This window comes from Lepidochelys kempii, chromosome 4, assembly GCF_965140285.1.
Source record: "Lepidochelys kempii isolate rLepKem1 chromosome 4, rLepKem1.hap1, whole genome shotgun sequence".
NCBI classification, from domain to species: Eukaryota; Metazoa; Chordata; order Testudines; family Cheloniidae; genus Lepidochelys; species Lepidochelys kempii.
The window spans coordinates 53,377,841-53,401,987 of record NC_136383.1 but is presented as its reverse complement, the minus strand read 5'-3'; the positions used below and the strand labels follow the sequence as shown (position 1 = coordinate 53,401,987).

The 24,147-nt window shown below is 41.6% G+C and overlaps 2 protein-coding genes across 5 annotated transcripts in view; one reads left to right on the top strand and one right to left on the bottom strand.

Moving 5' to 3' along the window:
• Positions 1–4,982, bottom strand: part of HHIP (hedgehog interacting protein) — an 87,405-nt gene extending 82,423 nt beyond the window's left edge. For both annotated transcript variants that reach the window (XM_073341236.2, XM_073341234.2), the window contains exon 1: positions 4,711–4,982. In XM_073341236.2, the coding sequence (XP_073197337.1) occupies positions 4,711–4,977 (267 nt within the window). In that variant the 5' untranslated portion in view covers positions 4,978–4,982. The remainder of the gene's footprint in view (positions 1–4,710) is intronic.
• ANAPC10 (anaphase promoting complex subunit 10) overlaps positions 1–24,147 on the top strand; it is a 301,742-nt gene that overhangs the window by 258,039 nt on the left and 19,556 nt on the right. Inside the window, exon 6 of one of the 3 annotated variants that reach the window (XR_012158581.2) lies at positions 1,334–2,552. The exons of the other annotated variants lie outside the window; for them this stretch is intronic. The gene's annotated coding sequence lies outside the window, so the exon portion shown is untranslated. Of the gene's footprint in view, positions 1–1,333; positions 2,553–24,147 lie in introns of those variants that run through there. 3 annotated transcript variants of the gene reach the window in all.

Here is a 24,147-nt window from a genome sequence, read left to right as displayed (position 1 = left end):
AGATATGCTGGGCCCAGGTCATTGAGGGCCTTGAAGATAACAACCAAGATCTTGAACTTGATTTTCTTCTATGGCAAACCAGTGGAGGAGAGGTCTTATGTGCATACGGTAGCCCATGCTGCTGAGTACACATTTTGTACCAGTTGGAATTTCCTTCAGGCTGATGGCTTCATGCCTAGGTATATTGCATTGCTGTAGTCCATATGGGAAGGGACAAAGACCAGGCCATTGTTCACCGTGATGGAACAGAGTCTCCTAGCCAACCACAGAGGTCAGACAACCTGTGGATGCTGACATGTGAGAGTTTAGCATCAGTGAGGAATCCAGGAGCACTCTTAATCTATGGACTAAATTGCCCAATTTTGAGTATGTATTTACCACCAAGGAAACTACACCATGTTTGCAGACTCTTCAGAGTGCTTTCCTCTGTCCACTAGAATCATCTGTCTTCATCTCTAAGATAATCTCATTCAAGCTCTGGCATACAGTTGGTGGTAGTGGTATGTGGTGAAGCATAGGTCAATAATCAGAGAGGTAAATATTGGGTTTGTTTTCCTCATTAACCCCACAACTGATGCAGGCATATTGCCATAGTTCTATTGGAAGGTACAAAAAGTCAAAAGTTAATTTATTTTTCCTTGTGGAAAATACATTAATTGCTCAGTTAATATACAAGTAAAAAATTTTTTCCTCCATTTTAATGGCTAAAGCTAAAACAAAAGGATCCTAATCCTCCTGACCAGCTGCCATCCACGAGAGGTTTGATTTTTAGTCCTTGAGGAATTGAGTCCATCTCTCAATTTTTGGAATGTGTCTTTGTCATATAATAACTAATCAAAAGATTAGGGAATGGGACTCAATAAATTATCTGAAAATCAAGCACAATATTTTTATGTTAAGTTTCATGCTATTTGAGCATAGTAGGATGTTGAAACTTCACTCTGTGTGAGGTCTGCAGTAGAAATACCTATTTGAAGGTAGATAGAGCCATCATTCTAGCTTTGGTTTCAATAAATCAATAGCCTTACTGAAGTCAATTAAACAGATTTAGCCCAAGGCTGAAACACTGTTTAGAACACAGTATTTTCAGTGAACATATAATAATGACCTTTACCTTTAAAACTGACCATATCTTTGGTCTCTTAAAGAAATGCAAAGTAATTTCCTGTATCAATTTTTAAAAGTTATATGTGAAACCATCAAATTTGCAGTGGTTTGCTGTGGAAATCATGTAAAACTTCCAAACATTATTGCAGCATGCCTAATAATGATTATGCCTGCTGCTGACTAATTTACAACATCTGTAAGATCATCCTTTAATCTCTATCCACAGGCAAGTAAGACTGGTAGAAGAAAGGTAAGATAAATACTGGAATACAGGAAAGTACAGCTTACAAGACTGGTTTATCAACAACAAAAATAGTGAAAAGAGGGAGAAACAGAGACACCCACAAGACACAGAAATTCTATACATGTAATATAGCACTCTGTTTTGCACACCCTGTGTTTATTTTATTTGACAAAAAATAGTGTGGGTTTGATGTTAACAGCAAAAATGTATGACAGTGAATTAAGATGTTTCATTAAACTGTATTTGGTATACAAGCAATTATTTCTAAAAATCATATGCCTACAAGGTTGTTCAGCTGTTGGGTTGAACATATGTTTCTTCTGTACTATAGTGCTGGATTATGTCATTAAAGAGTTCAGTTTCAATTTTAGGCTAATATGTAAATAGATCATTGTACCAAGGCAGCTGTTAAAGGGACCCCAAGATGAGTTATTTGTTTAGTTGGATGTGTTCAACAATAGCCTTTGTTTGTGAAAGAGCCAGAGCAAACAAATGATTGTAAAAGGGCACACTTGAAAACAATTTCTTTTCACCCATTCCTTGACAGCCTTGGCTGTGAAACCATCCAAGGTAGAGAGGGCTTCTGTGCCTATCAGGCTATACGCAAACCTTCAAAAACTCTGGTGTCACAATATTTGATTCTGGCTTTAGTGAACCTAGTGGTAAAATGGGGATATTCTAGAAAGCTAGAAGACAAAGAGTTAAATGCCACATTATGCAAAAAATATTACTAAAGACATTCTAATTTTGTCTGTTTGTTAAAGCAGTGCCCTTTATTGCTGCTTTGCTGTGCTTAAGGGACTGGGAGTGTTGTCATCATAAAGACAGATTAATAATTTGATCATAAAATTGTCTCAAGGCTGACACACAGCATCTTAACCAAGAAGCTAATCTGAAATTGAAAATGCCTGCTGAGCAAGCTCAAATTGCTATAGAAAAAGCTAATGTTCAGATTCCTATTAATGGCATAGACACTCAATCCTGTGGATTAATATGACTCTATATCACATTATAGACCTGTTCAGCTTTTGGAGCCCTTGTGTAATATAGTGCTGAAAACCCACTTTTTACAAAGTTCCCTCCAAGTTTTTTGTATGATATTGTAATGTCTCTTGTGGAATGGTCACTACTTCTATCAAGTATAAATGACATGTATTTTGGAAAATTGTCTAAATATGTATTTACGTGATAAAACAGATTTAAGAAAGCTGTAACCACTGACATTTAATGGATAAATAATGTGGTTTTAAAACCTTTTGGAATAATATCCACTAAAAAGTGTAAATCTATATTTATAAGGTAAGTTTAAATGCTTAGAAATAGATGTTATGGTATATTGTTTTGAAACTTCATACACTTCAAGGATTTGTTTATTACTATCTACAAAACAAAGAAATTAAACAAAAGATATATTCAAAAAATGCAAAGGGACAAAGCCCCACAATAACTAGGAAATTCAAAATTGTCTTAACTCCATTTTTAATTCACCACATTAAACCAACTATTGCAGGGGTCTCCAAACAGTGGGTGATCTCACATAACATATGTGCTGCAATACCTATATATTACAAACAGGGTGAGTTAAGGACATATTTTCCAGTCCTGAGTCTGACTTTTGTGCACTTCAATTAGGCTCTTAAGGTTATCTGAATGTAGTTATTTTGTATTTTAATTGAATTACCACACAGGAGCTTAATGACACTGTCTCTGGACAGCATGAAGAAATATATCTGCCCTGAATCTCAAACTACTGCTGCATATGGTAAGAATAAAGAGAGAGCTGCAGCTGAAAACCTGCAGTAAGACTGTTCTCACTCATCTGGGAATAGAGGGGGTAGGACAAATGCTCCCTCAAAAGGCATGAACATTTGGACAGAGCTGGGGACTGAAGGAGAATGATGTTCTCCAGTTTCACCCATTAGTGAACCAACTAACAAACACAATGGTGTTGTTGTTATTCTTTTGCCATAAGCAACAGGACTCTGTGTGTGGGCAGCAGTTTAGTGGGGAGGAGGATAAGTCGACCCCTTTTTGTCCTATTGATTTTTTCCTATTTGCATGACTTGAGCAAATTAAATGATGCAATATGGCTTTTTGTTACAAAACAAAGTGAGAGATACCACCCAGACACATATGTTGATTCGTAGAAGCTGTTTACATGAGAATGGAGTGAAATCTACCGTGAACTGAGCATAAAAATTCGATTCAGGCTGGGTATTTTTTTTTTATTATGCTTGGGCCAGCAAGACTGAAACACAAGTTTTCCAAGAGTCTCTCAGACCTTGACAACTACAGTGTTGTAACTGAGGAATTCTTAATTAAACCTAAACTGGGGAGGGGAAAGTGAAGGGGGTGGAGGGGAAGAGAAGACACCTGATTGTTTATTTCACGTGCAGTGATTCTTAATGACATTATTCAGGAATTTCCATCTCTGTGTACACACTTAATATCATTGCCCTGCTTATCCAATAAGATCCTGCAGAATTATATCTGGACAACTTAGAGAAGTCACAAACACATTAATACATAGAAATTAAGCTACTAAAGGAAGCATAAATTAAATATTTTAAAATTCCAATGAGATACTTTTCAAGCAACTCAATTTTAAATTAGGCATATGCATTGTCACATAGTGTGAAAAGGCAAATATCTCATGCCATCCTGTGTGAGATCAATAACAGTGGAGTCCCTTTCATCGGATACAGGTAATCGTGTGTAACACAAGAGCCTTGACTAGAGATCACTAAGCTCTGATGCACCAGCACCATCTACTATCCAAATCCTTTACTGACCAAACACGTGGAGAAAATTGTACAGGCTTTTTTACCCCCAGAAAAATAAACCAGAAACCACCGTCAAGTTAATTCACAGTTTCACTGTTGCCAATGCACAAACTTAATCCAAAAAAGCCATTCAAGTCTTTCTTCTTCTCAAACCATCCCCTTGTACCTGAAGCCCATGTTTCGTGAGAAAGGGGCACTGCCAATAAGCATGCAGCAGTGCACGGAGCTGCTGATTTGAGTAAGACGGGACGATCTGAATGAGTAAGATTTGTAAGATCTCATGGAAACTCGCACATTTGTAAAAACCCTTCGTTGTGAGAGGGAGAGAACTTTCTTTTAAAAATACCTTCCCAACTGACTAAGCCTCCCTTCAGATGAACAGCTCTGGAGAGAGGTCTATGTAACTCTCAAGGAAATAAACCAGGATCGCTTTAACGCTTCTATTTTATTAGATCAGACCCCTCCACCCTCCCAAACAGTAATGGGTCAAACCCATGTTGCTAGATCAAACCAGACACCACCCAGCAGGTTAGCAGTGAGTTTGCATCCATGCAAAAAGCCTCATGTGGTGCCTACCTTAGTCTCAACGTGCAGCAGCCCCTGACTGTCAGTCCTGGAGCAACAGGACAGGCGAGGGTACAAGCCACGACACATCATCTCCCCTCCGCTCGCAGACTCCAGGAACATCATCCTCCTGTCTCGCTTTTTCAGGCGCCTCGGTGGGTTACCATTCAGGCACTTTCTCCTCCTTGCACCACTCTCCCCAAACTTGGCATCCCCCTCAAAGAAGCACAGAACCACGGCCACCAGCAGCAGTTTAAACGGGAGCATCTTCAGCATCATGCCTTGGACCGTGTGAGTGAAAAAAACAAACCAAACCTCTCCCCCCCCCCTCCCCGATGGATTTTCTTTTTGCGCTTCAAAGCAGGAAATCAGCAGCCCCAAAACGGGGGGAGGGCTGGAGAGTGATGATGGTAAAAAAAAAAAAAATCTAAAGGGCAAAGAACTCCCCCCACCCACCCACCCCCTACAAAAACCGGCTTAGTGGGAGGATGCTCAGGAGCTGTGGGGCTAAAGTTGTGCAAGTGACAGAGATTTAGTAATTGGTGCTGTTGCGCCCTGGTGGTGAGAGCTGGGCCAAGGGCCCCCACCCTTGCTGCAGTGGGAGGCGGCGGCGGCGGCAGCAGCTCACTTGTCCCATAGAAAGGATGTTCTCTAGGTAGGACAGTAGCAGCCGCCTGGCTGGGGTGATGCCTCCTCCTCCGCGGCCGGCGGTGGCTGCAGCTCACTACGGCTCTCATGTTTCGCTCCCTCTTTTCTTCTTTTTAAGCAGCGCGCGGGGAGGTGCTGCCACCGCGCGCCCCTTCACGTCACCGAGAGGCACGGGGGAAGGCGCGCGCTGGCGCGCGCGCAGGGCAAGCGGACGGGCGGGGGGGAACGGGCCAGGGAACAGGGGGGAACGGGCGGGGGGACGTGCGCGAGAGCCCGCTGCCCTGCAGGGGAGGGCTCAGGCTGGCTGCGGGGTGCCGCGGCAGCAGCTGCAGTGGGGCAGAGCGGTCCGGGCTAGAGCCGGAGCCTGCTGATTTTTGAGCCCAGCGCCCCACATTACCACGGGGGAGACAGACCAAGTCTGGCCGCTCCTGCTGCACCAGCCGCCCAGACAAACGCCCAGCCGGACCCCAGCGCATCTTAGTGCAGCAGCACGGAGCCAACCTGCATCCCACACCTAACCGCCGCTGGGTCCTGCCCCGGGGGCTCCACCCTCTCCAACTCCTTATGCGTGCACAGAGCCACCAGGAGCCAGGTAGCTCGAGCTTTTTCTTTTCCCCAGGAGAACGCGGTCTAGCGGTCAGCGCAGGGGAGACACAAGAGTAGGATTCTGTTCCCAGATGTGCCACTGACTCACTGTGTGACCTTGGACACATCACTGTGCTGCTCTGGGCCTCAGTTTCTCAGCTGTCCTAGAATCATAGAATCTCAGGGTTGGAGGGGACCTCAGGAGGTCATCTTGTCCAACCCCCTGCTCACAGCAGGACCAATCCCCAATTTCTGCTCCAGAGCTCTAAATGGCCCCTCAAGGATTGAACTCACAACCCCCTGGGTTTAGCAGGCCAATGCTCAAACCACTGAGCTATCCCTTTCCCCCAAACAACTGTCACACAGAACGGCCCCCTCAAGGATTGAACTCAAAACCCTGGGTTTAGCAGGCCAATGCTCAACCCAGTGGTCAACCCACTGAGCTATCCCTCCCCTGGGTTTGAAGTTGAAGAAGTGACATAACACCAGGGGTTTCTTGAGGCAGAGTGTGCTCCTAATGAACTTGAGAGGAAGTGGACACTTGGAGCTGGGGGGGGGGGGGGTTGGGGAGTGTGATTCCCAGCTGGAGGAGACATACTTGAGCTAACTCTCATGGAGTCAGAGAGCTAAAAATGGTAGCTGCAGCACTGCAAACTGAGGGACTAGCTACTCTGAGTATGTGCCTAGGAGGGTGGCAGTGGGTCAATGCTCTGGGTGGCTAGCCTGGTCCCACTGCTACATTCTATTTTTAGCATGCTAGCTCCATGAAAGCTAGCCCCAGCTTGGAATTGCACCCCCTCACCCCAAGTGGAAATATACCCTCTGTTCATTAGGAGAAAATAGTTGCAGGTGGGCACGATTCTCATTCTTGGGCTGTGCACAGGAAAGCTGTGCTGGGATCAATAGAATTAAAAGGTATCCTTTCTACACATTTCAGCCTCAGAGCACAGCACGGGATGCGCTCCCAATCCCTTCTGCAAAGGGCATGCACGTGTGTATTTGTTCCGTTACACACCACAGTTTGTGCTGAAACAGAGAGTTCCTGTGGTGAACCAAATCTGAGTTACTGAGTTAAACAGTATCAACTGAACTCAGTAGGCCTAAGTAACGAGGGCAAGATCGGATCCATAGATTACTTGGATGGACAAATGTAAAACATAGTGCCTCTTCCCTTAGTCTTCTTTCTTTAAGGCAAGGGCTTCCTAACTACTTTTGGCTAGTATACACTACCACTGACTCCCCATCCAATTGTGAACACTCTCACCTGCCACAGAGTTTGAGCTTCAAGTATAACAGTTACAGGTCCTGTTTCATTAATGCAGCATGAAGTTAAATAAAGGTTAAGTTGAACAAGAGAAACTTTATTAAACCCTGTGCACTGCTCTGCTCATGTGGTTGAGTTGCTTCCAGGTTACTGCACCTGTTCTCCAGTTCCCCAAGTGTCCTGTTCATAACAGTCCCAGCATGGAATATGGACTTCAGTTCCATTGATCATGATTAGGGCCCTGTGGAAATCACTATTTTTTAAAAGAAAATTCATGACAGTGTAAATGGAAAAGTATTGAATTTTACAAAATGTGCACAGAATGAATGTAACTCAGCAAACGTAGTCAATTTTAATAATGGAATGAATTTCATTGACAAACTTTAGTCAGTGTATCTGCAGAATACTGATTAAATTTGCAGGTGACGTTCATTTCCTCTTTGTAACTGACTAAGCTTTCTGGTAATTCATTCCATCCTTGACATTGTCTAAGTTTGCACACAGAAGTCTGTTTTCCACATAGACATGTGCACAGCACTGTAAGGTAATATTTTAAAAATTGCAGTTTGGGGGCATTTTTGTGATTTCCATGCCCTCCATGAAATCGGGATTTACATAGGACCCTAATTGTGAAACACCATTCTATTTTACAAACATATTAATATAAACATTAAAAACAAATAATTGACACCCAGGCTCACTCCGCATGTGCCTTTGGCAGAGGTTGATAGCACATACCTATGTTGGAGTCTTCCCTTTATCACAGACTCAGCTGGCTCCATTGTCTATGAGGTAGTTGATCTCCTCAACAGGCAACCACGCCTCCTTTTTCTGTCTTCCTGTCACCTGTCTCCGAGTCTAGCAAACTATCTGTCTGAGGAGTTGGCCTCCAGATTGTTCTCTATCTCTCCATTCTGTGATGATCTCTATATCTCTGTAGGCTTTCTCTCGGTGTGGTGTCTGCTGGCTCGTAAGTGTCTCCTGTTCCTTCAGCTTACTTGTCCCTCTTGCATAATCATCTTGTATGATCTTGGTACCACTGCACTACTCACAACCCCTTTAGTTCATTCCTTCTGGTGTGTCTCAAATGGATGGAGAGTCACAGGAGTGCCTGTCTCCAGGCCCAGTCAGTCTTTGGCTGACCTGTTGTACTCTATTACCACTTCCTCTGATTGTTGGCCATCTCCTCTCAGAGGAGTTCCCATCCCTCTGGCTGCAAAATGTCTTGCCTCATTGGTAGCAGGGTTTTGGTCCTCTTTCCATCAGTGCCTGTGCTGGATTGTTTTGGCATCCATGTGCTGTGGTATTCCTATGTGCTAAAAATGCTAAGAAGGGATATGAACCAGAAGAAACAGCTTTGCGTAACAGTCTCTTAGCTGTTTTCACAGCTGATTCTTCCTGGTCAGTTTCCGACAGCAGTACATTTCTTTTCCACTGTTGTACTAAAATGCACTTCTTACTCATTCAGTTAGAATTAAACATTTGGTAAGAGCAGGAAATCACCACACTGGGTATTGTATAAATAGCTCAGACTTTACGCCATCGTTCCCTGGATCTCCACTTTTTAACAATGGAAGACAAACTTTCATTTCCCCCAAATGGAGTATACCATTAGATTGTCCTCCTATCACCTTTGTACTGCCACAGTGTCTTTCAAATCTACTTTATTATTTCATATTCATACTTCAGTAGAACCCAGAGACTCAAATCAGGTTTAGGCCCCCATTGTGCTGATCATTATACAGATAAGTACAAGAACATGGGCTGTGCCCCACAGATCTTAAAGTCCAGGATTATAAATACATTAAACTAATTATTAAGCTTATTAAAATACTGTAATCACGTTTCCACTTCAAACAATATCTCAGTTCCAAAGCATAAGTATATTTAAGAGATGCAGCACAGGTTCTCACCTGTAATCTCTAAAGGCCTAAAAGGTCTGAGAGTCTGTTACTTCAGATGCTGCCTCACCCCCTTGTTACAATGTGGCAGTATAAATTCATTGATGAATAATTTTTGTTGCTGCCGGAAACTCAACTGAGTAGAGGTATCAGTCCTGCAAATACCCCGCTGCAGCCAGCACTGAATTTCTCTGTGGGTACTAAAGCTGCACTTTCCCAGCATGAAACATCCATGGAGGTGGCAGTCAAATTCTCATTGGAGTGCAGTGAGCTTCCCTAAGTCTGCTAGGATGAATCTAGCCAAGTGCCTTGACAACCTGACCTACCTCTGAAACCTGGCTTGTCTACATGGTGGGTAATGCACACTAACATTGAACCTTAATCGGTTCAGTAGATTCTGGTGACTTTAATGTAGTGCTGTTTGAAAGAATACTATATTAAAGCACACTAGGGCTTTAGTGCAAACCATCAGGGTCTACACAATCTAATTAATGCACAACACATTAGTGTGTTTTAGAACTAACACATCTCTAAAGCACATTACCCCATCATATAGAGAAAGCTACAGTGGCCATCACCATTTTGATATATTGCCATCTTAGCCGTGCCAGTACTTCCTCAAATGAAATCCTTGTGTTAACCAACACCGTCAAAGTCTCGCAAGTACTGCCTCTAAAAAGGTCCTACTTCTATTAGCAACATAAAATCCTAGCGGGTCCAAGATATGTAACATACCGGTATGTGAGACATTTGAAGCATGTGGGAGTGAATAGCCAGGGCACTTTTTAGCAGTCAGCTAGGTAGAGTATTTCAATATTCACCTACCTCGAATGTGACTGCTCTATTAGCCCTTCAGCTCTTTTCTATTGTGTGAATAATACACATTCTAAAATATTTATAGATATGCATAGAGTTGAAGAGTTACATTTGTCTGACAAATCATTATTATCAATAATGGTAATATCTAGCTCTTATCTAGTGTTTGTTATCTAGATCTCAAAGCACTTTACAAAGGAAGTCAATATCATTATCCCCATTTTATAGATGGGGAAACTGAGGCATAAGGGGGGACATGATTTGTCCAAATAAATCAGTGGCAGAGCCAGAAATTAAACCAAGGTCTCCTGAGTCCCCTCCTGCCCCTCCTCTCACCCCTCCACCCCCTCCCCGCCGCTCCCAATTTCACTTGGCCACACTGCCTCTTGATTTTTTTATTTTCATGTTAGAATATGGTTATTTTGTGAACTTTCATACTGGTGAAAAATTAATGTTATCCCATATAATAAGACAAATTGCAATGCTATGGTACCTTCTCAACTTGTGAGCTTCAACATGCTTTACAAACAATAAGCCTCATTCTAAACCCTTCTTACAAGGTCAGTACATGTTTAAAGTCTTTAATGTATTACAGTTAATGTAAGCGTACTGACTTGCTGCAGATTGGCTTCTGAGGAAACTGGTTTCCAAACAGAGGGGTCTGTTATGGTGTGTTGATTGGAACTGGATTGGTTTTATTTATCTTAGGTACCCAAGTGCCTTCCTAATGGGTGCCCCTTTATTTATTTTTAAATAAACACAAACCACAGTTCTGTTCTGTAGATATGAAAATGGCTGGGGAAAACTGAGGCACAGAGAGGTTAAGCAATTTGCCCAGATTCACACAGGAAGTATGGAGGAGCTGAGAACAAAATATAGGTTTAATAATAATAATTAGTAATATAATTAATAATATTTAGCACTTATTTGGTTCCTTACCCTGTTCACAAAATCTCAGTGAGTTAGGCAAATAGGCATTATACTCATTTAAACAATGAGGACATTGGGGCAAAACCTCATCCTTCTGCTCTCAGAAGATTTAAATATAAATGTTTTCTCAATTAAGGATTAATTTACATTATACAGATTTCTATTTATGAGTTAACTGGAAAGTACTGTTTCCTCTAAAACACTTAATTTTCCAAAGTTTTATGGTGAATGAACCAAATGGAGCTCCTTTCTACTGTAAAAAAACCCCAGTAAGCACTCATCAGCTGAGTTTCTGCTCACTTTGAGAACTACATTTAGTGATAATGAACATATTTACATGCTAAATCTGAGGTTTTCAGCATTCTATTTAATTCTGATAAAAGGGAGCTTGACCTCCAAATATATAAACCAGCTTGAGAGAATTACAATTTAAAGTGTAAGAAATGGTAGAAACATAGGACCACTTGCTAGTCAAATCGTATCTTTGGCAGCGTCCAATAGAGGATGCCATTGAGTTAAACCTCTGCTCCCTCTTCCCCTGTTACATACCAGACAGACAGCTAAGTCAGCTATCTAAACACAATTCCCAATCTCTTTAAAAAAGTTTATTAAAACTTTAACAGAAGATGTCCCTATCTTAAAACACTGGTAACTTTAGAATTTCTACCTATCCACTCAGCTGTGTCAAAATAATTTAACTCTGAAGGCTTCCATACTACTTCACTGATTTCTTGGTGCTTAGTGCACTCTTGGGGAACATGCTGCTGTCACTTAGAACAATGTTTCTCCAACAAGTGTCTGTACAGATTGCCAGCTTCTGAGGCAAACAAATGCCCTTGATTTTGAAGTGAAAACCCTCTGAAAAGCTATACTTGCTGGAGCGGCACACATGCTCCCCCTGGAACAGACCAAGCAGTGTGATTATATAATAATTATATAGATTATATAATATTATATATTAATTATATAATTAATAATCTTCAGTTCCATTGCCTTCAGTTCCTTCCAACTGCCACAGACAAGATAGTTGGAATACCCTTTGCTCCTCCCTTCATCAAGCATATTCATATTAACTTGTTGTCAACAATCACATAATTGCATTTTCCAATTAGCTTTTTGTTTTGTTAGCAGCAGGGTAGTTAGTTGAGCCTGCATTATTGTTAAATTCTGAAGGTTATTCTGTCGCAGTCGTTGGTTGTGTCAATCAGATTTACTGTTTGGTTCCAATATGAAGGACTTAAGAAAACTGAAGTGAGTCTGCAAATTCAAGCTCATGATAGAGATGTCAGCTTCTATAATCCCCTCCTAGAATTACAGAATTGGTTTGGGGCTCTCAAACTCAAAGATGCATATTTCCACTCATCCTTCAGCGGAATATGGAGGAAGTAGCTAAGATTTTGTATCGGAAAAGACCACTATTAGAACAAAGTGCACCGTTTTGGACTACTATGAATCTTCATCAAGTGTCTGGTGGAAGTGGAAGCCCACTTGCACCAGAGGATTCATAGCCATATTTGACTGACTGACTGACTGACTGATAAAAACCACCAATCAGCCCAAGGAGTACGTGTTGCTCTGCAAACAATATACTCTCTTATTAAAATATGTTTCAGTCAGTGGGTCTGATAAACCAACATGCATACCAACCCCAAAGACATCTTTTATGAGAGCCACCATTGATTACATGACAGGTACAGCATATTCATGACAGGACCGATTTATGGAGATAGTCTATCCCATTTAATTAATACACAGAATGAAGTTCCATACGGCGAATACAGTCTATTTCTTGTGTTTGTATAGCATCTAGCACAGTGAGGTTCCAATTTTTGTTGGGGCCTCTAACACTGCTGCAATACAAATAACAAAGAATGGTATTTTTCTTTTGGATTCTAGGATTCATGGTCTCTTGCACATTTAAATCACTTTGTTTGCCAGACTCAGGACAAAGCCCCTGCAGTAGGGGTTAAGGATATTCTACTTACCTCAGTTAGACAACATCTAGTCTGCAGTGACCATTCCTTGGGAAATTAGGGATTCCCTCACATATGGAAAGAACTATAAAGGGTAGAACAGCTCATCCTTAAGAACATTTGATAGTAATTGTAATATATGCCTCAAGGGATAGGATGGGGTGCTTAAATCAATCACCTGATTATAAAAAGAATTTGAGAGCTTGCAAAAGCCATGGCTGTGTATAAAATTCTGTAGTTAAGGGCAATTGACCTGGTTTTCAAAGCCTTTCTTCTGCACACTGGCTAGAAAATAATCCAAGTTCTGACAGATGACACTACTGAAATGTATTACATCAAACAACAGGTGAAAGCTCATAGCAGTCTGTTACGTCAAGAAGCAGTTCAATTCTGGAAGTGCTTCATCCATTATCAGATATTTCCTGTTGCTGTACATTTTCCAGGAAAGGTCCTTGCAGATGATGTGCAATGGAATCAGTGTCCAACGTGAATAGTAAGTGATAGATACAGAAGTTGGAACATTTTTTCATGGATATACTACTTACTTATTTACGACAAAAGTGAACATCAACTGTCATCACTTCTGCTCCAGATGAGGAAGAGGTGTTGGTTCCCTAAGTGATATTTTTCTGCTGGACTAAAGCAATGTGTTATTCAATGCATTTATCTCTGATTTTTGAAAATAATTAAGAAGATAAAATAGGACAACAGGTTTGTGGATACTGCCTGACTGGGCATGTCATTTCTCATACCTTGTCCTTCTAGTCCAGTTTGAGTCCTGGCTCTTTTAGAATTCCTGTCATAGCTGACAGCATGAATCAGGAAACCTTAAGCGATTTGGACCATGAGCGCACTAAGAAGGAGCAGCATATTCTTTTGCAAAGTCACAGGCTATCTACAAGGGAAACTTATGCAATAAACTGGAAGATGTTTTTTATTGGGACTGTCCAGAAACAGATGGTTCAGCATCTGCTACGGTTTCTCCTATCCTGGGCTATGTATTATTATTATTTATTATTTTATTATTTTATTTTATCTTTAAAGTGTGGCTTGGTCTTAAGTTCACTCGAAGTTCATCCAATGTCCATATCAGCTTATGTCTCCATCTAAGTATCTTCTTTGTTCATACATCTTATAGTTAAGTGATTTCTGAAAGGAATGATTTACACCTTTCCTCCTGTGTGTAAACCTACCAACAACTATATAGATCTAGTTGTTACCAAATTAATGGAGTCTTTGTCTAAACCTTTAGGAGAATATTCACTGTCCCATCTGTCCTTGAAGACTGCATTCTTGGCAGCAATAACACCAGCTGGGAGAATCAGTGAGCTCCAGACCTAATGTTTGATCTGCCTTATACTGTGTTCAATAAGGGAAAACGTTGCTTCCACAAACTAAATTCCTAACCAAACTGTCGCCTACATTTCATTTTAATTATAGCAGGTGCTTCCAGTCCTCCCTTACTCTCTACACACACTCTCTCTCTCTCACGCATGCGCGCACGCACAAAAAGGTTTAGATTGGGCTACAGGAGTTAGGGACGGTGTCTGAACCATAGTTAGCGGAGGCTTAGGTCTCATGTCACAAAGATATTGGCTGTGTCTTCCCTGCAGAGTTAACTCAAGTTATCTACACTCAAGTTAACGCAAAGGTCAGGAAAGTTCCTTTGGGTACTGGGTATATTAGTGAGGGGTAATATGGACATAGTTCCTTTGCAGGATTATGTGGCAGCCCTTAAAAGAGCCTTTGTGTCTGTTCATTCATGGAGGGTGCAAGGTCTGTTTCAAGTTAGTTAAGAAGTGGAACTACTGCACTACTATTCAGAATGATGGACGTAGCTTAGCATGATTGATTCAGCATCACTGTAGCATGTAGAGCTATGGTTTGAGTCAAGGGGTTTCATAGTTTTCACCACCTGAACTTCTTTTATAAGACGGACATCAGAATCTGTACTTAGAGAAACAAATTGGAACATGGAGATTGGCGCTGACTTCTTGGATGTCAGAGAATTCATCATGAGTGACACAATATGTGTCTCGGGGAGCTGGGGAAGTCTTTTCTGTTGCACTGTTGATGACTGACAAGATCTCAGTTCTGAGATGCATTGTCTCTCTTGGGGAGTTTGTCATGGGGCCATGGTAGGCTGATTCTTCTTCCATGACTGTTTGGGACAGATCTACAAAGTGAAGGTGGCCTTTGAAAGTTGTAAAGAAATAAGGTTACTCTCAAAGATCCAATAGCAGCAGTGGGAGGAACAAGTGTGCTTTTATAGATGCCAATAGTGGGCACTGAGCATGTGTGACCAAGAACCCCTTAATGTCAGCTGGCAAGGGGATTACAGGAAAGTCCTGATTCTGGTCTGCACATTCTGTTCACCAAGGAATGCCATGTGAGGTCTTAAATAAAAGCCAGTGTCACACTGGTCATCAATACCATTGTGAAATAGATGTAACTTTATATATAAAGTTATTGGAGAGATGCTGAGTGAACAGAGAAGCAGCACTCAGGAACAACAAGCCATGAGGGAGAGGGGTATAGTGTCTCTGAGTACAGACAATGAACTTTGGGGATATGTGTAGAAGGCAAAGAAAACACCCCCTTATCCTGCACCTAGGAAGGAAACAGGCAGTTTTTTTCTATACATGAAAACAAGATTTCAGCCAATCTTGTTCAAAAGCTGCAAAGGACTTTTGAGGGTGAGATAAACTTCTTTAGACAGTTAAGTTTGGTTTCTAGAAAGCGTGTTATGATTTTGTTTTATGTGTAACCAGTTGTTTCCAATACTCTTCCTCATTATCACTTGAATTGTGAATCTTTGATAATAAATTTATTCTGTTTTTCATTGTAAATACATCTAAATCTTGTGATATTAAGCAAGGTACTGATCCTGAGTTGAATCATACAGTCTGGTGTGTACTATTCAGAGGTGAAAGTAAGTCGAGTGACTTACTGATACTCTGGGGCTAGCTCTGGGCCCCGGAAGAGGCGGGGCCTAGGGCGGAAGGGGCGGGGTTGAGGGGGTCAGAGCCAGCTCCAGCCCACCCTGTATGGTAAGTGCCCCCCCCCGCCACCGGGGTAGCAGCAGCAGCTCGGAGCTCCGGGGGCTATTTAAAGGACCCGGGGCTCCCCTCTTCTACCGCCCTGGCCCTTTAAATAGCCGCCGGAGCCCTGGGGAAGCGGCGGGGCTCCAGGGGCTATTTAAAGGACCGGGGCGGCAGAGGCAGCTGGAGCCCCGGCCCTTTAAATAGCCCCCGGAGCCCCCGCTACCCTAGGGCTCCAGGGGCTATTTAAAGGGCCCGCGGCTCCCCTGCTTCTACCGCCCCGGTCCTTTAAATAGCTGCCAGAGCCCTGGAGTAGCGGCGGTGGGGCTCCAGCGGCTATTTAAAGGGCTCAGGCGGTAGAAGCAGGGGAGCCACAGGTCCTTTAAATAGCTGCCGGAGCCCTGTAGCCGCTACCGCAGGGCTCCAGCAGCGGGGCTCTGGAGGCAATTTAAAGGGCCTGGGGCTCCAACCACTGCTGGGAGCCCCAGGCCCTCTAAATTGCCCCCTGGGGAAGCCAGGCTGCCCCAGTACAGTGCACCGGCTCTTACAGGGCGTACCAGCTTACTTTCACCTCTGGTACTGTTCCATTGGGGACAGCAGACCTGGTGTTTCTGTGAGTGATCAGTGGATAAGGGGCTGGGCACTACAGGGGAATACTTCAAAGGAACTCGTGGACTGGGGTGCACCTATTGTTAACCTGCAAGGCAAAGTAAGGACTGGCATAGCCCAGAGGAGAGTGCTAACAGGCTGGTGGGGTCAGGGAGCTGACACCCAGTTAAGCACAAGCAAGACTCCCTAATACTGGAGGCAGGGTGATAACAAGGTGACTCACAGTCCTATGTGCCCCAAGAACCTTTGCAGCATGTCACAGATTGGATATTTGTCCTAGTTAGATTGCCAGGAGCAAGGTCTACAGCCAAGTTCGCTTTACACTGAAGTGGGAGGAGCAAAGGTGAGTGAAATTCAGAAACAGCAATACATACCTTAGCATCTCAATCAGGGTGGATTTGGTTTAAATCACTAGTCAGGAAGACTTGATTTAATCATGGATTTCTACATAAAAGTGCATTCTTGTTGGTTGTTAGAACCTGAATGCATATTCTTCACAACTCAGAGATAGATGTAGGTTTCATTTTTAGAAGGTACATACTGTACATTTTTTAAGTGATTTATTTTGAAAACTTTTCAGATTAGTTTTAGAGCTATATCAGAAAATGAATGATTGTTTGGTTATTTCATTTACCAAAGGTAATTGAAGCAGATATTTATGAAGTCATTGGGAGGTGAACTATCTCCAGTTCAATAGGTTAATCATTAATATTTGGAGGATTTTCTTGCCATGCTGTATTAGAAGGAGAACATCACCAGATAGACATTTAAATTGTTTTATTAACTAAAACAACAACGTTATGTATTCTGGATTTTTCCTTCAACACCAAACATATAATATTTTAACAAAACAAGCATATGAATTTTTGAATTTAGTTAAACATTCAAGTTTTTTAAAATCAGGTTTATTTTTGTTAAAATTATTTTTTAACTAAAATAGTTAAATGAAATATTTAAAAAACAAAACAAAAATTTAATCAACTATGTCAGCCAGGTCAACATGAGAAACTTAAAATATTGGCTTCTGCAGCTAACTCAGTCGTCTTCACCTTCATTTTCCTATTTGTTCATAATCTGGAAAAGAAAAACAAGTTTTCCTGCTTTTTCAGGTCCCAAACTATTTCTCAGTTTGGAATGAATTAGTCCAAAGGAAGAAAATATTCTTTCTACACCAGTTGAAGAAGCTACTGCTGTTAAAAGTGAGATTATCACTTCAACTGTCTCTGAATCCAAATGCTTAAGTGACTTCCACCAGTTCACTGGTGTGACTTTCTTTAAAACATCAGCAGCAAACATATATTTCTTGAATGGTTCTTATTCCCAAACTGGGTCTCTTTTAGAACCTGCTGCCATTATAGGTTTTTCCTTCTAGTGAGAGAATGGTATGGTAGATCTCAAATCAATGAAAGCTACATTCAGAAAGACCTCAAGACTTCTGGAATATGCTGCTCAAACAGCTTCACTTTTGTTTCTGCTATCTGTCCCCTCCTTTTCACATTTATCTCCAGACTTCTTCTCTTTGTCCAAATCTATTCCGCCCCCAACAGTCTTCTATTAATTAAACTTTTTGAAACTTTGTGCTTTTAGAGAGAAGTAAGGGATTGACTCCGTGTACACAATTTTTCAGAGAGACAATAGGGTTGAGGTCTGTTATTTCTCACCTTGATTTATTATTTATTTATTTAAAAGCATTTTTTGCTGTTAACAAGCATGTTATCTCTGGAGACAGAAATCCACAGTTTGAGAACTGCAAAACTAAGCATCTCTGATGGTATCTTCTAGACTGAGCACTGAGTCTCATTGGGTGGATAGAAAGATTAACCTAAATAATCTATACAGAAGCCCCTGGAACCCTATACAATGGGGTCCCTAATCCATGAACTATTGGAACTCATTTCAAAACTGTTCTTAAATATTACATGAATATATTGTCTCATACTATAGAATTAGAATTAGAATCCCTATTCCATGATGAGATATCTTTGATCTATAATGTATCTTAATTAAAACTATCTTTAGATAGGTTTTTTTCCCTAAAAAAGCATTTTATCAAAAAAATCCAATTTAAATAAAAAAATCTGATTTTTTAATTTTTTTTTAAAAAATCATTGATTTTTATCCACCCTGATCTCAACAGAGGAGAGCAAAAGCAGAATCTGTGCTATGGTTACGATCATGACGGAGATCAAAGCATTGGATAGATAGAAAGTAGTAGTTCCTAATAGTTCCTAAGAAGAGAATATTTACCTGTAACCGATTTTTTGGCAATACAGCTGTGTAAGCACAGATCCAACAAAGGTCTCCGAGTGCAAACCTTATTGCCTATCTCTGCTTCATGCACTTCTACACTTGCTCTGTCTAAAGCCACGCTGTGCTGTTCTGGTGCCTCCTTATTCCAGTTCATACAGTATACATACCACCTCTGTACATTCAGAGGCACGTGTCTTCATTGATCCTAAGGGATGACAAGTGGGAAAGGAGAGGGCTTGTGTCCAGATTACAGTAACATTTAACAGGGAAGTAAGGAAAAAGTGCCTCCTCATACCTTTGCTATGGGATATGTGCAAGGTAATTAGTAAGGAACAGCCATGGCTACCTTATTGGTGATGCTGAGCACTGGGAAGTATATTGTGTTGTGGCTCCTGTGAGTAGTCTCGGAGGCAGGGTACTGTAATAGTGAACCCCAGGGGCCAAGAGTATTCCAGAAGTAGCTCCTTTCAGAAGAAATGTGGTGGGTCTGAAAAGAGCCTTTGCATCTGGCTGTGGAAATCCACAGGAGAGAAATTGGATTCCTGGTCTGTTGAATAGCCATCACAAAAGTATTCTGCAGTGGGACTGCCCGTACTCAAAGCTTCTACTGCTGTAGGACAGGCTACATGCTCTCCAGTACCAATGAGAGTAATGGGAGCTTTCAGTGGCAACTGGAGGATATTTCTTCAACATTGGACAATTTGTATTGTATACTCTGTATTGTAGTCTGTTTCCACAGGGAGCGGGGGCCTTCTCTCTAGACCAAGATCATGGCAAAGAAGAAAGTCTCCCGCTGCAGCCATGGCTAGATGTGGATGCTTTCTACATCTTGTAGGGTCAGTTTGGCAGTAGTGGAAGCTGGATTCTTTGCCTGAGATTCTGAGGAATGTTCAGAGAAATCAGCATGAGGCTGAGAGCCTTGTAGAGAAAAGGGACCTGCAGGCATCTACCTGGCTTTATAATGATGACATTAGAGAATGACTGTGTCCTATATAGGTAGCCAGGCACACAGACTTCCACCAATATAGTATGTGAATCAAAGCCCTGGGCACTGGGGTTGGGGGAGATTCTTAGCAGAGAGTATTTTTCTTAGGTAGGAATTTCACAGCCACCATGTCCACATGAAGCTTGTTGTGTGGATAATTGAGTCCTAATCCACCCAAAAAACAACTAGTGTGGTTTCAAGCTATGTTGTCTCATGTAAGCTAACATCCCCTTCACAGAAGATCATGAAACATTTCTGTAAAATTATGCACAATGATGGTCCTTTTGCATCTCCTGGCCATTGCTTAGCAATCAGATGCATAGTTCAGAGGGTATGTCTTTATTGCAGAACTAAAGTAGATGATCAGCACATGGGTTAGCCTAGCCCAGCTCTGAATGTTCACATAGCATGCCATACTTGAGTCATTCTCAAGTTGCTGTGTCCACGCTGGTGCTTTTACTCATTTGTGTGAGGTGCTAAGGCTTCTGGGGGCATATTCCATGGTTCTTAATGCTGCGGTAAGGTGTGCTGCTCTATGAATTCTTTTGCGGTGTGTTGTGCGAGAACTTGTCTGTCCTTCCTGAGCCCCAGTGCAGAAGTTCTCTCAGTTCACCCACTTCTGGCTTGGCACACTCTAAATTTCTGTCCATGTCCTTCATTCCAACTGATGCCAAGATATGGATCCAGCTCTGGGCAAAGACATGCTCCAACTGTTGGCATTAATGCAATTCTCATTTCAGAACCAGGAGGCAGACAAGGCATGAGAAATGGAGAAGGGTATTTTGGCAGTGAACTGTCACCCAGAGAAGGTGGTGGCCTTGCTAAATAGATTATGCCAGCTGCATGTAGACATGGACAGTGGAAACAGCTAACACACTGTAATCTTATTCTTTTGTATGGCAACTTAAAAAGCAATATTAAAGGTTAACTTCAAATTTTGTCACCCACTGTATGGCTTCTGGTGACATGGAATGAATCAAAGCTGTCCCTCCGGAGAAGCATCTTAAGAGGGCAGCAATTCACTAAATGTTCCATGGCTGACACTTCTGTGACAGGTTTCAGAGTAACAGCCGTGTTAGTCTGTATTCGCAAAAAGAAAAGGAGTACTTGTGGCACCTTAGAGACTAACCAATTTATTTGAGCATGAGCTTTCGTGAGCTACAGCTCACTTCATCGGATGCATACCGTGGAAACTGCAGCAGACTTTATATACACACAGAGAATATGAAACAATACCTCCTCCCACCCCACTGTCCTGCTGGTAATAGCTTATCTAAAGTGATCATCAAGTTGGGCCATTTCCAGCACAAATCCAGGTTTTCTCACCCTCCCCCCCCCCAAACTCACTCTCCTGCTGGTGATAGCCCATCCAAAGTGACAACTCTCTACACAATGTACATGATAATCAAGTTGGGCCATTTCCTGCACAAATCCAGGTTCTCTCACCCCCCACCCCACCCCCATACACACACAAACTCACTCTCCTGCTGGTAATAGCTCATCCAAACTGACCACTCTCCAAGTTTAAATCCAAGTTAAACCAGAACGTCTGGGGGTGGGGGTAGGAAAAAACAAGGGGAAATAGGCTACCTTGCATAATGACTTAGCCACTCCCAGTCTCTATTGAAGCCTAAATTAATAGTATCCAATTTGCAAATGAATTCCAATTCAGCAGTTTCTCGCTGGAGTCTGGATTTGAAGTTTTTTTGTTTTAAGATAGTGACCTTCATGTCTGTGATTGCGTGACCAGAGAGATTGAAGTGTTCTCCGACTGGTTTATGAATGTTATAATTCTTGACATCTGATTTGTGTCCATTTATTCTTTTACGTAGAGACTGTCCAGTTTGACCAATGTAAATGGCAGAGGGGCATTGCTGGCACATGATGGCATTTCTCACAGCAGTGTTCAATTGCACGTCAACAAGTTTGCATGTACAATACCTGCCCATACTGGTATACAATATTCAGCTGCTGAGAAGATGAGGGCTTAGGTGGCTTTCCACAAGATGTGAACATCTGCTTTCCAACTGGTCCCAGCTAGTTTGTAGGTGATATTGTTCCTGGTCTTTGTCTTGGCCATGGTCTCCATCAGATGTTGACGGTATGCCAGGCTGCGATCTAGAACCATTCTGAGATATTTTGGAAAATCTTTGTGCCTGATTTTGGTGTAGCAGAAGGTGACATTCAGGCACATATTTGCGTGGTGGTTGTGCACATGGAATGTGGAGACAGCTGCTTTTTTAGGGTTCAGTTGGAGTCACTATAATCAATAGTACTCCTCCAGTTTTTTTCAGATCTTCTGTGAGGCTGTGTTCTGTTTGGGTGATGGTGCTCACTTGGATGGTGAGTGTGAATCATGTGTATATCCAAATTTCCATGACTAGATTGATGGCATATTGTTACATTTTTACTTTATATATCAGTGTTGGTGCACAGGGTGGAAACTATTCTCTTCCATCCCTCCTTGTCATTTACTACTTGTCTTTTCTCTTGGATGACCTTGTTTCCTCACACCAGTTGGATTCCACTTGACAGCTTCATATGGGAGTATGTTTATTGGCATCGGGAGTACATGACCCAAATGTGTCCAGTGCTTCCTTCTGATTGCGGGGGGAAAAAGTTTCTGATTTCTTGGATCTCTTGGCTGGTAATAAAGTCTTTCTTTTCCAACCAGTACCCAGAATCTTTCATAGGCACTGATATAGGTCTAATATCATAATCAAGAAATGGCAGTAGGGAATTCAATTTTAAAGTAAATATTTTGTTGAAGAGGAAAAGATTAAATTGATGGTTTCCTTCCCTTATTTATTGCATTTCAAAACTCCTGGTCTATTTCCTAAATTTAGGAAAGTAAACCTATGTTTGAGGTATGTATGAGGTAAGCTACTGGAAAGTGTTAATGCCCCAATAGTTGAGCGGATCTCTGGGGCTGAAATCATGTCTCCACTAAAGTCCGTAGGAGTTTTTGCCATTGTCTTTAATAGGGCATTAGGAAATTCTGTTTCGGGACTGTATATGAAAATATTTGTGCTGACCGGTAACTGAGACCCACACTTAGAAGAGAAGGCGGCAGATTGTCATAGATCTGGTGTAGATTGTCATTGAGTTAAACTGAGCTTTGACAATTGACACCGGCTGAGGATCTACCCCAAGGTCTCTAAATACAGAATTTTAATTCAGCAGAATCGGTCACATGATCAAGAGATTTTACTAATGAGTTATCTTTTACCCTCCAGGGCAGAATCTTATGGAAGAGAGAGAGAGCAGTCCAGGAAACTTCATAAGGGTCACTTCATGTTGTTTCCTTTGCAAGCCTCCTCTGAGCACAGAAGTTTAGGAAGCTGCAGAGGAGAGGCAGATAGCTTAGGTCCTAAAGCCAGTTGAACAAAGGGTTCCTCAGATAGCTCTGCCTCCACTGTGGAAACTTTGGGGAATCCACTCTGCTTCTTAGCTGCCCTTCTATGTCCTTTCCTCATTCAGCATCATAGAACTGCTTATGACTTTATGTTCCAAATGCAGAAACTTTATTATTGAAGAATGAGCCAGAAAGAACACCTTTTGATTTTCAGGCTAAATTTGTACAGCTGGTGTTTAGAAAACAAAATATTATTTTACTTGTAAACGTAGGAAATTTGTCATAAAATCACTGAGAGACAATAATCATGTAATCCTACAGTGCCATTTTTATGGAGTCACTTTTCAGAGTACAACCATTAAAAAGGTAAAAAGAAAAGGAGTACTTGTGGCACCTTAGAGACTAACCAATTTATTTGAGCATAAGCTTTCGTGAGCTACAGATCACTTCATCGGATGAATAAATTGGTTAGTCTCTAAGGTGCCACAAGTACTCCTTTTCTTTTTGCGAATACAGACTAACACGGCTGCTACTCTGAAACCTGTCATTAAAAAGGTACTTATAGAAAAATTAGCTTGTAGGTGCTATAGAAATATCTAAGACCGATTCTGATAATGCTCCCAGTCTTAACTGTAGGGTGTTAACTAATTGAATCCAGAGAACCCTGAAAATGATGGCTTCTCCAACTGTCCTGGAGGTTTCTAATTCCAGTTATCCTGCAAGAAAAGTATGTCTTTTTTACAGGAACTCAGTGTTATTCAGTGGATTTCACTTTGTAGGAATGGAAGAATTTTGAAGGCTCCCAACTGTTGCTTCAGCATGTGCTGAATATATAGTTTTGCTTAGCAGTTGAAATATTTTAGCAAGTCCTACTTACCAATCTGTCTGATAAGATTTTATTGTGCTTCTCTATGTTTAACTTTTATAGGGAACTGTTTAGATAACAGTGGCCATGTTTTGTACATAATTCCAAAATTAGAAAACAGGCGTTCTTTAATATCCCAGGGTCTCAGATGGAGGGAAACACAGAGGACAGCAAGCACACGTCTATATTTTACAAGCTCTGCATTAGAAACAAGGTTAATGATGTGC